The sequence below is a fragment of the Cygnus atratus genome, chromosome 3 (assembly GCF_013377495.2).
Source record: "Cygnus atratus isolate AKBS03 ecotype Queensland, Australia chromosome 3, CAtr_DNAZoo_HiC_assembly, whole genome shotgun sequence".
In the NCBI taxonomy this organism is placed as follows: domain Eukaryota; kingdom Metazoa; phylum Chordata; class Aves; order Anseriformes; family Anatidae; genus Cygnus; species Cygnus atratus.
The window spans coordinates 67,943,016-67,962,807 of NC_066364.1; the positions used below are offsets into that span (position 1 = coordinate 67,943,016).

The 19,792-nt window shown below is 35.9% G+C and overlaps 1 protein-coding gene across 1 annotated transcript in view; it reads right to left on the reverse strand.

Annotated features, from left to right (window-relative positions):
* The window catches only part of ESR1 (estrogen receptor 1), a 168,259-nt gene that overhangs the window by 44,735 nt on the left and 103,732 nt on the right, over positions 1-19,792 (reverse strand). Inside the window, exon 5 of the mRNA XM_035538970.2 lies at positions 12,848-13,183. Coding sequence (XP_035394863.2) covers positions 12,848-13,183 — 336 coding nt within the window. The remainder of the gene's footprint in view (positions 1-12,847; positions 13,184-19,792) is intronic.

Consider the following 19,792-nt stretch of genomic DNA (forward strand, 5'->3'; position numbering starts at 1 on the left):
TAGTAAATAAAATATCTCCTAGGAAAGCTGGTAACAATTGTTCACTGTCAGCTGAAGAAGAGCAGATCTGAATTAATCAGACTGCAATGATGGAGTTTTACCAAAATCTCTCAGAAAGCCCACTGGTAAACAAGGTACAAAAAGCATCATCTGGAGTTTAAAGAAAAGAGCACTCTGACTGAACTGTCTGCTGAAGATAGTCAGGGAAATATGTTTATGTTGCCTGGCAGTGGCTCATTCAAATGTTAGGATCTTTCTCCAATGCTTGAGTACAAGTGGTCCCTTCAAAAAAATAAAAAAGAAAAAGGAAAAAGAAAAAGAAAAGGGAAAAGAAAAAAAATGCATAGAGTGGAACAAAGGTACAAAAACATAGGGAGGAAACATGAGAAATAGATTTCATGTTACATATTTTAATATATCGCAGTATTTCAGCTTAGCTATAATTCAATTTTTCTTAGAGGGACTTAGGCAGCAGTATCAAAGATCAATTCTTGTGATAGCCTTGCATAATACCTGGATAAAGTAGCAAGCAAAACTCCTGCAAGATATGAGACATCGTGCCAATGAGAAGCATTGAGCAGGAACATACGGAACATTATTAAAAATAATAGCAGATTGAATTCATATTTATACCTGTAGGCTAAGAATCTTCAGATTTGTTTTTGTTTCACAACAGGGATATTTAACATGCTTCACAGCATTCCCATGCAGCAGACAGAGTCCTCTAATAGCAGTTTAGGCATCAGTAAACTGTGGTACATTATAAGGGAGTTATATACAACTGACACAGAGAGACATTGGCAAAGTCAGGAGCAACAGCAGTGTTACCCATTGGTAAGGCAACATTCTTCCCAAAAGGCCCACAGTAAAAGAACATAACCCTGCATGTATGCTTAGGGGGAGAAAAATAAAGGTGCATTTGGTATTTATATCAGAGTAAAAGATTCTACATAGCTGTGCTTATATGAATACCAAGGGGGTAGAAAAATGAAGCTGAATGAGGCATTGATAAATATGCTAGGTTTTCACTGGCAGCTCTTCTCTGTCAGCTGAGAACATACCTAGGTATACGGCTTTTAAAATGTGAAATACATAAACCAATTAATACCAGTGATTTATTGCACAATCTCTAAATGAAATACTAGAGGCTTCCTTATCCACTTGCAAAATTCTGCCCTGCAGAAGAAAGCTAATTCAGAGCTGCCCGTTCCAAAAAGTTTGCCACGTGCTTCTGTTGCTTCAAGTCACTATTTACTACCCACACAGACCAAGCTTAGCCCAAAGAAATTCCATAAGTTTTTGTTGTCTTTGTGGAAGACAAGGGCAGAACAACTTCTCAACAGCATGCATGAGAACAGACAACCAAAAAGTAACTCATCAGAAAGCAAACTAGATGCTTCCTCTATAATCAAAATAGCAAATGCAAATGAACAGCCAGTCTTTGTCTCCTGTGAAGTAGTCTCCTGTACCCTAGGGTTGGAGACAACCCTAACAACTGTGATCCTTTATGTACTAGGATGCATCTTGATAAATCAGTTTGGGGTCTTTCTTCTTTCAAAACAAGGAGCAAGGGGAAATTACCATGCTTTTTCTTCCCTCTGATTCTCCAAACCCTCACAGCTCTGCCATAATATTTCAGAACGTATTTCAGAACATTCAGATCAAGCAGAAATACTCAAAGTAGAAATTACACATCTACTTGACCAAGCAGTATAAAGACTTCAAATGGTGCTAGTAACTAGTTTTTTTGCCTTTTGTACAGGAAAGATTGGAAAAGACCTCTCTGTTGAAGTCGAAGTAAAGAGAAATTAAATTAGAAAAAGGCTTGAGTTAGAGCTGTATTTTACCATTGACACTACAGATAATGTGAGCACTTCCTTTTCTAGCACTCTTAACACTTGCCTGCTCATTCCTGGCCTACTGTCACCCTCACATTCCATCTGACTCAACTGTTCTGCAGTGAACTGGACTGCGGAACTCACACACATTAAAGGCAAGTTGAAACACACACCCACACCCACATTAAAATATATATACATATGTATATATTTTAATGCTGATCAATTCTTCTACTTTGCACAACTGCCATAGCTCAGGCAGAAGCAGCAGGGTAGGAACCACTCTAGCCATCACTGCAACTTGAAGAAATACTTGTGAAACTACAATGTCACAGCAGCTGAAGCTGATTTCTAGCAGCAACTGCAGTCCCACCTCCACCCCTTTCCCTTGAGTTGCACTCACACTTGTATACTTTTGACCATGCAGTGAGGCTTATGGATGTTTTGCAGCCTATTGCTGGTATTTGGACAGCTCAGCACCCTTCCACTCCTGTAATGTCTGGGCCAGAAAGAGTCAGTAACAGCAGCTGGAGATGAGGGAAGGACTGGGCTGCAGCAGTCGTCATTGGACCTTTCTAAGCTGCCGATCAAGGTTTACATTACCAGTAAACATCCTCTTAAAATCAATAGAGATCAAGCAAATGGCAGTCTAGGGAACACATGGCCAACCTCTAGTATGCTGTAGTGGGTTCTACATGGGATTATTCTTCCCCATCAGTGCCTACTGACTTCCAAAGTGTATCCTAAAAATCTATGGGAAACACACATGAAATACCACTTTTGTAGCAATGAAAGGAGATTTCAGAAATAGGTCATTCATGCAGTAATACTATATTCATTTACACTAGCATGGTAATATTATCATTTTAGCTATATTCAGGTCAGTTGTTTCTAATAGAATGAACATATCCAGTCAGAAACTGTTCAGTGTTTTAGTAAACACTTGGCTCACTTGTCAGCCACCTGTATGGCCATTTCTCTATTTGCAGCCATATTCTCTGAGGGATAGCAGCTGTTGTAGAAGATGTTTCATCATTAGGCTATTCACAAGATTTAATATTCTTTGGAAAAAATCTAATTAATCATATTCCCTATTCTGTGAATCAAGTAAAATGAGATATCTTGAATATTATTTTTTTAATCACCTCAAATGCTCCAGAAGGTAATTTAATGGGGAACACCTCAGTTTGTCTAGAGTCTAAGTGAGATTTGGACTGTACTTTTCCCCTTGTCTTTATATTAGCTTTATTTCTGGGCCTTGTAACTTCCTACTGGATTAACTCAAAAAACTCCAAACCAAAAATCCTACACTACAGAGACAAAATCACTGAAATTCCTGTCAATAGGTTTTGTTTCGTTTTCTTTTATTTCTGAGATCAGCCTACTCATAAGGAATACTACATAACTGAAAGAATTGCTGGGTATCACCCTCATCCCCAGAAGTGCCTAGATAGGGAAAGGGTGCAGGACATTCAAGATGTTCATTCCTCCTTTCTGGTTCTACGACTCCTCTCTTCAAGAGGCTTAAGAAGCTACAGGTCTAGATCCTGGCTCTAGCTGAAGTGATAATATATCTTCATCTACCTGCTGAGTACCGTTGTGGACAGCTATGTTTATCAGAAGGAACAGCACCTTCCATAAGGAAGAAAGAAAACAATGCTTTCTTATGGCCACTTTTATCAGAGAGCAAACTTCTGGAGGAGTGATTTCTCATTCTCCATTCCACCATGGGATATGCTTTAACTTGCTTACTAGCTTGAATTCACAGCAGTTCATAACTAACAGACAGACAAAACAACACACTCTTCACACGCATAGTTCATTTCCTGGAGAGAGAATCAGAGAAAATAAATGAATTGTGTAACAGATGTGTCATATAATGCACCATTGTAGCAATACAAACAGGGCAAGAGTCTATCCAGAAAAAGTCCACAATAAATCCTTCCTAATTATTTCTGTGTATCTTAAAAACCCCTACATATCTAATGTGAGACTTTAGTGAATGGCTCACTTGAACAGAAAACTAATACAGATAATATTCAAATAACCTCTAAGTTGGAATTACAGCTGATTGTGCTCAGATATGTAGCACTGGAAAGAAACTAAAAGAATTATGCTGAAGTTATTAAACATCAAGTAAAAAGGGCCAATTTATGTGAATTATGTGAACAGGGAACAATGGGTATGTGCGCATGCACATACATATCGCATCAGTGCTTTCAAAACAATTGCATATTCTTTTTGTAAATTATTTTAAGAAATAAATAAATCAGGAAGGATCATTACTTACTGTTTACTTAGAGTGGAAATTAATGAGCGTTTCCTGGAAAGCTCCAGGGTTCAGCATAGCTGAAACCTCTAAGACAGCTATGTTTATCCAAGAGTGTAAATTATTTATCAACTAAGGGAAAATACCAGAAAATGTTTTTATAAAGGGATCATTTCTTTTAGAAATAAAATAGTACAGTTTAAGTATTTCTTTCATTAAATTTTAGATTAAAATATCAAGATTATTACTATAGATCCTCATTTCTGTCTCTTTTTTTTCCCAAACCCATAGAATTTCATATTCAAATGTTTATTATCAAACAAACACAAGTTATTGAATGTTCAATGAACTCCATTATGTAAGTAGTTTTTGTTAAAAGAATGTTAGTTCCTTCTTAACTGTTGGGTATTATTTCTAATCTGTCACTATAAGACAAAAAGCTAAACAAGATTACTTATATATACATTGTTCCTTGTAATTCAAATACTTCTCAGTCTGGAAATTTCTGAGCAGATTCAGCCTTGTAATAGTACTTTGGGTCTTGGTTTTAAAACTACTGTGCACAAAAAGAACCTTACATATGTGGATAGTTCCATAATCTTATGAAATGTGTTTGGATATGTACAAACTTGCAGAAACAGAGATTTACAAGATAATTTCATATTCCAATTTAAGTTTATATTTTAGCAAATATTAATTTCAGGGACATTTAGATAAACATGTATTTGAGGTTCATGGTTCTAAAGAATGCCATTATAATAATAAAATAACAAAAAAAAAACACTTAGAATAGAATATATTTATTATGCTGAGATAAAAAATGGATGATATTGGAAGCTTTTGAAAATTGTTTTCAGACTATTCACTTCCAAAAACAAAGGAGGAAACTAAGACATCTCTGGGAGGACAAACATTATAGCACACACTTTGTGACAACTTTTATTGATTTGTCACAAAAATGTAATGAAAAATGTTGTTAGCTAATTTCCTTATTTCTAAACATCAGAAACATATTGGGGGGGAGGTGGGTGAAAAGAGAGAGAACTTCTAGCGCATTTTACATATTCACCTCCATCTTAACAAAAACACATTTATTTAGAAGGGCAATAGACATTTTTTGTTCCTTTGCACAAAGAACAATAATTATAGCTATGCAACACAAGTAAAAGACAATTTCTGTCATTCTTTGTCAGTTTAGAAACTTGTATCTTATTACAGCTTTACTAAATATGAGGCACCTAGAAGGCTGGATAACATGCTTGATTTAATAGCTCTTTGCAGTCACCTTTCAAAGTAACTATCCCTGTGAATGAGAAGACAATATAGCACTTTCCAGGAATTACTCTATTACTGAACTTTTTTGCAACATAAGAAAGAATAACTGACATTTATCATAATTTTGAAAAAAGTATCACCTCACATACAAGATAGAGCTCTTAACTGCAGCCAAAGAACTTTGCTAAAAAGAAATACAAGCAAATGATGCATAATGGAATCAACTCATGACTTAGTGTTCAGAATCTCATTCATCTGGACAAAGAAATAAAATCTGGAAAGCTGCAGAATTAGTTTTATGACTTTATAAGAAAATCTAGTGAGAATTTAAAATATTATGAAATGTTGCAAGCTATGCATTAGAAAACCCTCAAAGGTATACTTCTGAGATTATTCAAAGACTCCATTTATTTTCTGATTAGGATCATCACCAAATAAAATTTACTAATATTCCTAGTATGTAAACCAACAAGCAGGTAGATGTTACGAGAAGAAAAAGTTGTGAAGAGACTGATTTAAGTCTAAGCAAGGTCCTTGTGCTTAACGAAACTGAGGAAACTGGGGAATCAGTCACTACCTGGTCAGAGAAGAATGGTGATTTGCCTGTAATCATGGAAGAGTAACTTCCTCAGCAATTCAGTGTTTCTATCTCTACAACATTTTTATCTCTGCAATATGTACTTTATGGTCATCCTTATGGCAAGTGGCAGATGCTGATGGGTTTGTAGGACACTGGCTGTGTCTCAGATAGAGAAAGGAAGCAAATAGTAATTCCTTTTATTTATGTGCATATAAATACTTCACTAGAGCACGGGCTTTTACTGATCCCCATGTACCAATGCCTGTGATCTTGTTATCTGCCTCAATTCATCCTCCTCTGCATTTCTTTGGCTTCTTGTCTACAGCAAAACTGCCCATACCCAAGCTCTTCCTGTATCCACACACAGTTCTCTTTCCCTGCCTTTATTTCAAAAGCTTCTCACCAGCCACACAGATGAGTCCTGGCTTGCTCCTCAGCAGTGCCCAGGTCCAGGCTAGGTTGTGAAGGAGACAGTGCGCACAGCCTTCCACTCAGCAACCCCAAGGAGAAACATCAGCAAGTTTTAAAATTTAAAAGTCCTTTCAGAAATTCAGTCTAAACATAACTTCATGTGAAACATTTTGGAATAAGAAAATGTAATAGAAAATACACACTTAATGTTATTAACAGGCAACTATTCTTTCTCATAAAAGCCTTAACCCAGATGCAGAAACCTTGAGGATGAAGAGTTGCGCTAGGGCATTGTTTTCTAAATACTTTTTCCCTCTTCGCCTTGTTTCCCCTGTCTGAAAATTTACGCAATTGAATCACCCCAGTTTGAACATATTCTTGTACTCCACGCCGACACAAAACTCCTGGGGGAAGACTGGAGCATGAAGCTCAAAGACAATGGCTTGGAAGAGGAAAAGGGACAGGGGCACATCTTCCAAGAGCCCCTGAACAAACTACTGTCCTTCAGCAAGAGCCCTAGGAATAAGAAAGAAGTCCAGGACTGAGTTGCTGAATTTAATACAGATTCCCAGTATCTTCTTCCTCTGATCCTGCTGAATTTGGTACTTTTTCTCCCTGTTGGAGCCTTTTTGATGCTGGCCAGCCTGCTAACTCTAGTTTTGATGCAATTAATTCCCCCTCTACACTCCTACACTCCTAGAGTTTGAAAACAATGCATTTGGATACCTCTTACATTTCCAGTATCAGAGCTGTTATTCAAACCCTGGTCCTTTTCCTCCTGCTATTACTGTCTTCTAGTTTATTGTATCAGCTATTGAAAGCACTGCCTGTTTATAGTTTTTGATCCCACACATACCTGCAGCCAAAGTCTAAGTACCTTTCTGAATACTTCTGCTGAACTGTTCCTTCTCTGCTTTGCCTTTTCCCCACCTGACACAAGCTCTCAGTGCATGTAGCTCTCCCCCACTTCTCCCCGTTCTTCAGAATCCTTTAGAATCAGTGTCTTCTCCTCAGGATCTCACCAGCAAATCGTTGCACTACATGGTCTGGTCCTTTTCTCTACTTTAAATTTCTCTACAGGAGGAAATACTTCTCCCTGCATTTCAAAAGCACTAAAAGACAATTCTATAAATAGTCACAGTAAAAGCTACTTGCAAGAGCAGCTTTGTCTCATACAGTACCCAGAAGATGACCAAGGAGGAGAGAAAGGGGGGAGGCTGTTGTTTTTTACACAGTATAGACATGAAAGACTAAAGATGCCACCCAGAGTAAGAAAACACAGTGATGGAAAGCTTTTATATGATATCCAATAGTTTTAACCTTACTCTGTTGCCTCACATAATCTTGCTATTGCATGATACCTCTCAATCTGCTGTTTGAATTCAAATGAGAACTGACTACCTTATTCCATTGTAAGGACTGATTCTTATCTCTTGCATTCATGGCAATGAATTGAAACTTCACAGAAATTAAATTAGCAAAAAGCATCCATAAAGTCAGATCCAGGTGCTTGCTAGCATTCCCCTTTCACTTACAGATCTGTTGGCTTCCTTTATTTTCAGGGGATTCGTTAGACTATCACTTTTACAGATTAAAGTAACTGATAAGCATAGGATTTTTTTTTCTAATAACATTGCTGCAAAACTCCACAGCAAAACCACTAGTCAAAGGAAAGAAGCTATTTTGCAGCTATTTTGGAAGGTTTGTTAAAAAAAAAAAAAAAAAAAAAAAAAAAACTGTTACAGCAGCTGCAAGTCTTGTCTTTTTTTAAGCTAATTGTAAATTACTGCCATAAGGACAACTGCACATGAAAACTCTGCAAACTGCCCCATGCCTAAAAACATCTAGAGCTACTAAGATACACCATGCTTGTACAAGGTTGCTTTCTTTCCACTACATGTTCACTTTTTTTTTTTTCTTTTTCCAAGGTTTGGTGTCACTGAAGTGCAATGTAAAATTGTGGCTATTGTTGGCCTCTTTACATACTGTTCCTAACTTAACAATCAAAGCAGTTTAGAAGGTCAAATAAGAAAACAATATCTTTAGAAAATAGCAACTTCTGTGACTTTGAAATAGAAAAAAAAAAAAAAAATCAGTGCCAAAACGTTTATCTCCTCGGTTCATGAAGCCATAAAATAAGTACAACACAGTGAATCATCTCAAAACTTCAAAGCTTGTGTGCCCAGCGTACCATTTTAGGGCTATTAAGTTGTACAGCTACTGTACTTGTGGTAAATAGTTATACAAGATTGTAGCAGCAGTGCCAAAGATTCCACCCTTACAACAAACTCTCCTTAAAGCTACACACTACCATGAGCTCACTGTGTGAGCTTGTTATGTCACTTACCATCTCAAGATCCTCTCCACAAAAAAAAATGTTGACCATTACATTGGCAATACCAGCTTCCTTTAGAGAATACAGAACTTTAGATATAGATATTATGATATAAACAGTAAGTGAATAATAAAGCACAGTGAGTTAATTCCCTTGACGTATCAACATTTATGTAGAATAGCAAATGAATGGTTTTGCTCATTGTATAAAAGACCATGGACAAAATTCACTAAACTAAAAAAAATAAAATATATATTATTTGAGATTGAAGGTGGTAGTATATCCCCATGATGTTATGTAGGCCAAGGAGAAAATAGAAAGACATGTTTTTCAGGAATACATAATTCAGAAATGAGCAAGATGGCTACTCATCTCCTCTAATACCTGTTAACATGTGATTTTCAGTGATTTGTACCAATTAAATGGTAAAAAGCTCAGTTTACATGTGGACAAAAATTCTAGCCCACCACAATCTGTTTGCACCCGCATTGAGTGCAGCTGCTTGCTATCCCAGCTGGCTAGGGTAATCAGAAGGCATCACTACTGTCTTAACGAGGCCATCTGGGAGGATTTAAGCCAAAATACCCATTAGGCCATGTAAAGAACAGGTCCTGTGGGGCATCCTGAATTTTTCGTGTATGTCATAGGACACTGTACAAGTTTTTTGCACGTCATCTGGCAAACCCATTTGTATCAGTGGCCAAGGTTTCAAAGGAAAATTAAAACAAGCTTTTATGGACTTGGCATATTATGAAATGCACTGTCATGGGAGAACTTTGTTATGAGCTCAGTTAACAATCATGTTATACTTAAATACTGAAGACTGTTCTTTAAGCTTATGCACAACAAGCTGCCACAAGTTCTCTTTTCCATAGCAATTTCAATTAGTTCAAATTCAAGACTGAAGAGTCAATTTATGCAAATTTGTTAATACTAAGTCAGAACTTTGAACTAATGCTGAACAACTTAAAATAAAAATTTGGATGAGTTGTCACCTTTACAATCAGGGCACATCTGCAAAGCTACTCACTTCAATTTAGAGACTGTCCTCAGCATGGCTTTACAATAGGTCTCTGTCCATGTTGTACTAGGCAGCTGATTACAATGTTTTCATTATTTCTTTTTGTAGAATAAAGTTATTTCTAACAAGTCCATCTTCTAATTAGCTGTTTCTTCATCCATGACCACCTATTTACATCATCAGAAAGATTGGCTTACCAAAAGAAGGACTTTACCAGTTGCCTCGACACACTTGCTTTTAACACCTACGTGGAAATATAAACTCCAAACACAATCCTGAAAGTCCTTTTTAAGCTGCATCTTCACTGAATTTCTGTTCTTTTAATATAATTTTCTTCTATCCTCAGCAAATATGCTCTCAACCCAGCAACTCACATCAACTTTGCTCCTTCCTTTCTATCTGCTAAGAGTCTGCATTTAACTAAATGAACTTGTGCAGTGCTTCCAAGGCTTGAGAGAAGTGTGTAGGAGAGGTTGCTTCTTGTAACTGCTTTTGGTACAGGTTAAAAGCACATTCACTCTTTAGAAAAGTGTTTTTACCCTGGGTTCTGAATCTCGAAACTGTAGTAAATTAGTTGAGAAAATAACTGAGTGGAATCCCACAATGCTGTTGTACAAAGTAAATAAAAGAAAAAGCTGTTGCTCAGTTTCTCTTTTGATGTATAATGAATATGAAAAAAAAAAAAAAAACAAACTATAATTAATCAGTATTGTGTAATTCCTAGTAATAAGACAGTATTCAAATGTAACATACTGTAGAGGTGAAAAAACAACTTATGTTATCAGATACATTTCTCTTAAAGTACAGCTATTGCTACAGAAGGAAACTTCAGCAAACAATCCAAGCAAGAGTCCCATCTTTGAAAGATGATTATTACTTCTATAATTTAATATAAGAACTAAGAACACTCAGACTTTTCTAGAACCAAAAGCACTCCCCATCCTCCCACCTGAAAAAAAAAAAAAATCCTTTCAGAACTATGTAGAGAAGCAAATTCTAGAGACAGATAAACTATTGGGTCTTAATTCTTTTAAATCCACTTGCTAAAATACATTAATTTATGCTTTGGACATGTATAGAGTTGTGCAAATCAGGATACCAAGAACCAAAGAGGTGTCAAGCAAAGACATATGTTCAGAATACCCAAACTATTCATATTCTGTGTTAAAACTTTCATTTGGTAAGATTATTCATAAAGTGTCTAATTGATAACAACTATGACTGGGAAGGGAAGGGATTTTTTTTTTAACCAAAGTTCATCTGTTTTATAATAAAATTCACCTGTTAGAGCGCTTATTCATGTATATACACAGAGACATTTGTCTTAGTTTAATTAGTTTAAATGTAAAATACATTGGACATACATAAATAGTTGATAACCTTATACATTCGGTTTTCCAAATCAGAAGTTTGCTTAGGAAACAAAGGATATATTTGGCAAAGCAAGCTGGGTTTTGATCTTTCCTGGATGTAATCATCTTGGAACAAGAAGTTCCATGGAGATTTCTGAATAAAAAATAGATTTGAGTTCCCTAACACAGTTGCTATATACCAAAACACATTTTGATTAATTACATTAACTATCTAAATCAAATGTCAAAGAAAACAAATGTTTCCAGTTGGAAAACTTACTGAATTTAGAATGTGGTGTATTGATATTGGGTATAAAGTAACTTTTTTTTTTTTATCAGAGTTAGATTAATTATCTCTCTAAAATCAGTAGAAATATTGTTTGAATTCAGCTGTTTTGATAGTGTATCACTTTAACATTACGATCATATGTTCATCTTCCAAAAGCATTTTCTAAAGGCATGATCCAAAGCACATCAGATTAACAGAAGAATGCATCCTTGACTTGAACAGACTGTGGATCAGGTTTTAGCCACTGAAAGAATAAAATTCTCAGGTGATTTCCTATGAGATATGATGAGAAATTGAATACTTGGAGGTTCTCATTGGTCATAGGTGGAGCCCACAAAGTGACATGTGAAAAGTGCTAAAAAGGGAACCCATAAGGACTGGAAAAGACTCAGCTTTTATGGGTTATTGATTTACCAGGAAGAGTCTTGCCAAGTTTAAATGAAGAAAAACAAAAAAACGGCATAATCCAAGTAATGCTGTTGAAGTAATGTACTCTGTAATAGTGAGTGAAAATGGTGGAAGTGTTCTCCAACATCCTTTCATAAGACAGCTACATGATGTTAATGAAATAAACAGCTCCAGTAAAAACTTTAAGAAATCTGAATCCCAATGAATTTAAAGTACAAATTATTGTGTATGCTGGTATTTTACAAAGTAAAATTACAGGATCTGTAATAAATTTTTAATAAACATTTAAATGTTAATTTATTGAAAAGAAACCTTGTAGACTGACACTTTTAAAGATGATGAACCTTAATTATGAAACTGCACTCTCATTTCACTGATATTAATTAATTAAACCACATGAAAAAATGTATAACATAACTTCAACCAAAATGGTCTCTCAATTCTTAAATTCCCTCATAGAAATGAGGGGTTAAAGGTAAGCAACTGTGATGCAACAAAATGTTAAAAATAACAACATCCACTTCCAGTGGGAAAAAATATTCAGAAAAAAATTGCTATTCTGTATCTCTTTTCAGACCCAAAACTTATGGAAGAGTTCTAATTTATGTTTGAAATGGTAAACTGACAATTAAATTAATAATACTGAAACTTGGATTGGTAGAAATGTTGAGATATATTACAAAAATCTGAGTAAACTTGATCTTAAAAGGGAACTAAATAATTAATGTATTTAGATCAAACAGATTAGATTCAGCTTTTATTAATCTATTTTAGCTTGAATTTTTGTTTGTTTGTTTTTTAATCTGAAAACGGTATTTATATTCCCCAAACCATACAATATTCAATAATGCAGAGAAAATATCTTTTCCTGCACTTACAGTCAGGAAAAGATTTAAAGTAACTTACATTGCCCTGTAGTTTTCAATCAACCAATATGACATGAAATTTGTGATTTTTTTTTTTTAATTATTTATACTTGTGAACAATTAGCGTGAAATTAGGAATTTAAAACTGTATCTGTAATCATGTCATGTTTAGCCTTTTATGCTCTGGGGCTCTCTTTCCTTACCTGGAACTCTCTTTGCCCAGTTGATCATATGCACTAATTCTCTGTCTGCAAGGTTGGTCAACAGGGTCATCATAGATGCTTCGTTGAATGGTCTATTTGGGTCATATTCAGAATAAACTATGGGTGGCTCAGCTTCCAGCAAGGCACTGACCATCTGTTCTGCTGTCAAGGACAAAGCTGGACTGTTCTTCTTGTTATGTTTAACCACTAGTGGACTTGTCCAAAGGGTTGGAGCTCGCAGCTCTGTAGAAGAAGCCTCCCCGTTCCTGGAATCCTGTTCCTCTCTTTGCCGTTTCTGTTTCATCATTCGCCCGCCTCTGCGGTCTTTCCGGATTCCTAGAGACACACAAGAATATAATGAACTCCTTTCCTTAAACACAGGCATTACATAAATATGGCCTCAGCCAATCAGAATCTGTTGTTGATAGACCCATAGAGCATTAATGCCTGGTTTATTTTGTCAAGGCTTCTTCCTACGCATGGAATCTTACATGAGTAGTTGGAGAGAAAAAGTATTTCAAAAAGTATAGTGTCAGGAATAGTGACAAAAGGAAGTCAGTACCTGGAAATAAACATCTTTTTTTAAGCACAAACTTCAAGGTCATGTCCCAACCTCTAGCATGCAACTCTTCAATGACTGATCAATGTAACTTCACCATCTGAGTGGACTAGATGGATCACAGAAGTAGCTCTCAAAAACTATCCAAGAAGGTTTTGCTCAAGTTCGCCAGTTTTAACTAAACATTATTACTGACGAGTGTGTGATCTTCCTAGTTACATCAGAACTATCCAGAAAAGTTCCCAGCATAAGATGGGCTTATACAGCAATAAAGATTGCCATATAAGCAGATAAACAAAAGCAAGAAAAGGGAAGATAATTGCAACCTCTGATCTAATGTGGGAGATCTACTGTCAAAAGTCTGTTACAACTGGAAGAGAAACTATCTTTGTCATTACTGCACATTTCTGCAATGTGTTTAGCACTGAATGACCCTGAATCTTTGGAAATTATCAAGTCAGCCATACTAATTAGAACAACAACGTAAGACCTTACAGTAGAATAAAATCTCCCTTTGTGGAAAAGTTACAAGCAAAATATAATGATAAAGCCCACATGGACTCCAACCATAAAGAGAAGATTAAGGCTGCTTCTGAGTGGAGGAGGCACAGGCATTCTGAGGCTGAGTTAAAAACTTAAACCAGTTATCGAATGGGGATGGGGGATGAGTAAATAATAAGGAAGGCACACAAGGAATTGAGCTGTGAAGAAAAGCCTATGAAGGATCTAGCTCGCTTGCAACCATACTGAGGATCTCATTGCTGCTGGGTCGGCAGAGCCTGGCAGACCATTTGCATGGGCAGCCCATGCATGAACCACACCACTTCACACAGTATCCACAGTTCATTAGTCCTAACTGAAGCAGATCACTAGAAAACAAAGTGTTTTCTACTATACAAGTGTAGAAGCTAGGCCAACCCTTCTTTCTCTCCCTCACTTTTTTGTAAAGAGATGAAGAAGCTGACCCCCCAAGTTAGATGCCTGCTATTTACAGTATGTACCCTTAGCAACACCCAAATCCCATTTCTGAAATTGAGAAAAAAGAAGGAAATAATCTGCAGTGTGGTCTTCTTCCATTAGGAAATAAGAGCCTCAGCTACTGAGCCTCTCCAAATGCCCGTCAAAATGGCAGGAGGACTAGTCAGAGCCTTGTAGGTAGCAGTTCCCTTACTTCCATTTCCAATGCTGGGTGGGCACAGGGGTTATTCTGGAGTTCCCATGCAATATGTTCCCATGAAAAGCTGCACCATTCCCAGTTTGATAATCAAAGGAATAAAGATCTATAGAGAAGAAGGAGGAAAACTATTCAAGAAACAGAGGAAGGAGAACAATTAAAAAAAAAAAAAAAAAAAAAAAAAACTTTGAGAACTTCTTCCAGTTGAAAGAAATGAATACAGGTCTTTCTAATGGATGGGGGAGAGGAAAACACAGTCTTTGCTCAGCTTTTTTCATACCACAGAAATACAAGCCTTTAGGTTCCCAGTTTTTGTTATTAGCACCTTCATCCCAAACCCAATATTTCTTTGTATAAATGTTCAGATAAATAGCTTTTGGATCATGTCAGCAGGTGTCCTTTCCCAGTCTCAAAGGAACAGAGTAGATCTTTAGATCAATGTGCCTATTTCTTTGAATATGGTGATATTTTCACTGAATTAGTACTTGAAGATTAATACCTATAAGTCTAATTCTTTCAAAATCTAGCAGGCCTCCTGATTCTAGTCTCTCAATCTTTCCATATACAGCAAGTTCAATAAAATCTTTCATCACCCTTACTACTGGACCTCTCTACATTTTCCCGTTAGTTAACCAAGTTGTAAGCCAAAAGTTTGAAGTGCATCGCTGCTCCCATTTTTCATTCAGTAATACCAATTTTTTCTTACCTCTGGACTATTTCTGTTCAGAAGATGAGGGGGAGATCCTTGCTATCAAGAAAAAATGCTAGACTTATTTTGGCAAAATATCTTCCTAGAGTTATTCTCATTGATAGCTTACTTCATTGGACTACTCAATAGTATGCATGCTCTTCCATAACAGATATTTTTGTTGTATGCTTTATATCACTGTAATGTTGTTGAATAGAAATTACCATCTGAAACATGCAGACATAATCATGTGAACAAAACCACATGGTTCGTATACACTAAAGCATTTGCTAGCTTTCCCACATCCCAAATTCTACAGCTGCACATGCAGTAATTTCCTTTTGAAGAGTTAGTAGTATCCTTGGGGCCTCCACTGTTCGACATACTCATAAATAGATGGATTCAGTACTGACATAATTCAGAAACAAGATCTTAGGGTTACAATAATACTATAAAAACATCAGATAAGCTAGTTTAGAAAGTAAATAGAATGTTGGAAGTTACCAGGAGAGGAAGGGAGGACAAAGCATATTCATAAATCACAGATTATGTTAACTCATGAGACACACTACAACAAACACTATATGCAGTTCTGTTCTTCTCATTTAAATACATATATATGTAAGATATAAAAAGGGATAAGTGAAAGACATGTAAGATTATCTGAAATGTGGAATATGTTTGGTGCAAGAAAGAGCTGAATTGATTAGGTCTGCCTGGCTTGCATGTAAGATACAAACCGACAAAATCCAGAGTAGCAAGATGAATAAGATATGGAGCCCGTGGAAGGTTCAGACCAGCTGACGAGGTTCTTCTTCACACCATGCAGAAACAAAGCTGAACTTGTGAATACATTAGATATTGGCATGACAGTGAAAGATATAGGTCAAATTTTGTTGGAAAAAAGAGACCATCAAGGATTAATACATGCAAGTAGAGTACCTTTGGCTTAAGTCTCTATGCCATAGATTACTGGAAGGTAGGCGAGATTTTTTTTTGTTGTTTTGCTTTAAACATATTCCAGCCATGTCTTGTTGTGTAAAACAAGGATATGATGATAATTTGACATAACAGAGGGCAGGTAGCAAATGTAAGCATGCTTAGTTGTTTACAAATCAACTAGATTCTAACTGAGAGCAATAGTTTTATTTTTAATTCATCTGCACTGGCTTCTCTTCACCCTGAAAAAACATGGTACATTGAGTGAAGCTGAACACAACCTGAATTTTGAAGAAATGCCCTGCACAAATCCATTTTTATGTTTTTATTTCATGAATAATAATAACAATAGTAAATCTAGGAAGCCTACATTAAATCTTGTAGAGAACAGATCCGAAAAAATAAGAAAGGGACAGTACACATTCCTTCTGCATCCTGTCAGAAACTTTTATGATGATGGACATAGAGGTCTTTGAATCTGTATTAGCATCACACTAGTAAGAGATTTATAGAAATTACTACTAACTTTTCACCTATCCCCTGGATGGTTACACAACATAGTGATTATATTATTCATTTTCTTGGATGAAATGGGAGTGAATATCTCTCTGAAAAATGTAAGTGCTTCCAAATCTCCTTCAGCTTAATCAAATTTTATCTCTTAAAAAAAAAAAAAAAGATAATAGTAATGCACAGTCACTAATTCCAAAAAAAAGACAATTCTATTGAGCTAGTTTCATTGCCAAAAGTGACATGATCTGTAAGTTTGTTCTTTTTTAATATATGAATGCATTAATTTTGATTCCACAGCTCAGCCAATAAAGGAACTTCAATTGCCAGATATTAAGAAAAACAATGTTCTACCAAAGATGGAAGTTCTGTGTACCTTACAAAAGCTCTCAAACAATTTCCACTTCATTGTAAAGCTAAAACAGACAAGATTTTCAAAGACAGCAAGTAAAGCCTCATATCTAAATTCAGCCATGGAGACAAGCTGCAAAACTGTTGAGCAGTTGCATACTCCTGGAATTCAGTAGAACCTGATCAGCAATAAAATTGCATTGGGATTGTAGAATCAAACTTTAATCAGATGAAGCACTTCTGTAGCGTTTGCAAACAGGTGATTAAAATAGAACAAAAGATAAATTCTAGATTATTAAAAAAATATCCTAAATCACCAATGCATTGGACAAACACTGAATCTCAGCCATCCAACAGTGGCTCTCAGCATGCATGCCATCACACAAGTTTGGCTGCAAACTTGTATAGACATCCCTGCAGTTGCAGCACACGTGCACATCTTAAAAAATAAATGCTAAAGGTTTTGAGAAAGCATAAGCCACTAGAAGGGGAAAGCTACCTTACCATTGGAAACGGGTGCCAGAGGGTAACAGAAGATCTGCATGCTCTTACTAAAGGCAAAGTGTACATTCTTACTCTGTGCTAATTTGTACTTGTGTCCACAAGCTAAAAAAAAAAAATTGGACAGTCTTTACATTCCTACATATTGCAAATGATCTGCAGAATCAGTTACTTGTATTATGATACATACTTAACAGTAGTAACAAAAATAAAGCTTCAAAATTTTATTGAAGGCAAAGGATAGTAGTAAGCCCACACCACAAGGCAGTTGAATATAAGTCACACAGATAATTTCTGTACTTTCTAACATTTGAGAATCTCACTTTGCAACTTTGCAAAGAATCCAGCCAGGAACAAAGGTTTTTTTTTTGTTTGTTTGTTTGTTTGTTTTTTTGTGATAAGTGATAAGGATGTCACAGCTGCAGTATTTTTCCTCTAAATATCTTATTCAGTAAACCTGGGTTAGTTTAGTTCTGTTTATCTTGAACTCACAATAACATAAAACTAAAATAGTTTAAAGTCACCACCTTCTTTGAAGTTCATTATCATTGTCTAGGCTAGGCCATAAAAATATATTCAAAAGCAACTGAAGCAATTTATTTTCTTAACTCTCCCTCAATAAATGTGCAAAAGTACAGCATATGCTGCTCAACCATAAGTGACAGCAGATTTGACTCCAGAATTCCAGGTCCATACAGTGGGATGAGACAGTATTTTGTCCTAGAAACTGCTATATAAAGTCTACTGGAGATAGGAGCTTCTATTTAACCTTTTATAAACAAATAATTTTACCTATTAAAATCAAAGTAAAGACTTAAAATCATACAGCAAGCAAGCAAGAAAATTAAAAGTAACACCTCATGTTGGTATGCATAAGTATCTTGTATATTATTTGATAAACATTTCAACTTAAAACTTTAGGCACACAAAAAGCTTTCTGTTTTTAGCATGTGTTAGCCCTGAAGCATGCAAACAAACAGGATATTTGTAGATACAATCTTGGCTTCCACATTGTGATTCAGTGACAGTAGAAGGGCTTTGTAACAAAATAATAGAAGTTGCTTTTAATATTCGTAACCGACGCAGTAGTTTTCTACTTTTGCAAGGAAAACTTATGTTCCTTCCAATTGTATTTTAGATTATTCTCTACTTTTGTCAGTGGCCAGACGCTGATAGGTTTAGAGGAGAAATTCAGGGAAGTAACAAGCCAATGAACTCTTAAATCCTGTGCCTCTTTTTTCTGAAAGTACAACCAGAGAATCAGCACACTGTTGAACTATCAGTCAGAATGTCAAAAATCAAAGACAAAAATAATCTCTATCACAATATCTGGCTTTTTTATCCTCTAACTGCTTAGAAACCACATAAATGATATGGAAAATGTTTCTTTTCAGCTCACTATCTTTCCATTACTCACAGTGCTTTGGCATCCTACAGTTCCAAAGCTCAGCTCAATCACGTAGTGATAATGGCATCAGTAACTGCCCCAGCCATGGGCAGTAGAATGCAAGTACTGTATAAAACTCATTAGCACATAACTTGGAACTGTACCACTAATGGTACACGTGCCTTACTCTGGGAATCCTTGCAATAGTCAATGTTCTGCAAATTAACCTCCACTTTTTACTTGACAGACATTCAGATTACTTTTCAAGTATTTAAAGTAGTGGAAACACAGTAGATTTGGAAACTTGACAAGTCAAAATATAAAGGCAGGGCAAGTGCCAGAAGTGGAGAACCAGAGCTCTGTTTCTAGGCAACAAGCATATAAGCAATAGCTTCTCATTCATATCAGTGCTGTTTCATGTCTTACTGGAGCTAGCTTTCAAAACAAATAACTTTTAACACACAGAATACGCTCCTACTTAAAAACTGCCTGCTCAGAAATGAGTTTTTAGCTTTGAAGTTTTTCCTGCTTGTTTATGGATTCCTGGTAAATGCAGACTATTCCTTTTTAGTGCTTTCTTTCCATTGCATGTAAATACCCCAGTGCAGAGGGACTGGAATTAGATGATCTTTAAGGTCCCTTCCTACCCAAACCGTTCCGTGATTCTATAAATAATTTTGGATATGGTATTTATAATTAAGCCATGTATTGCTTATAAAAGTTTGTTTAATATTTACAGACAGTCTTTGACTGTAATAATTCGAGTCAAATGGAAGAAATAAAAGTATTACAACTAGGTCATCACCCTGGAGCTGGGCCTAATCATTGAACATTAT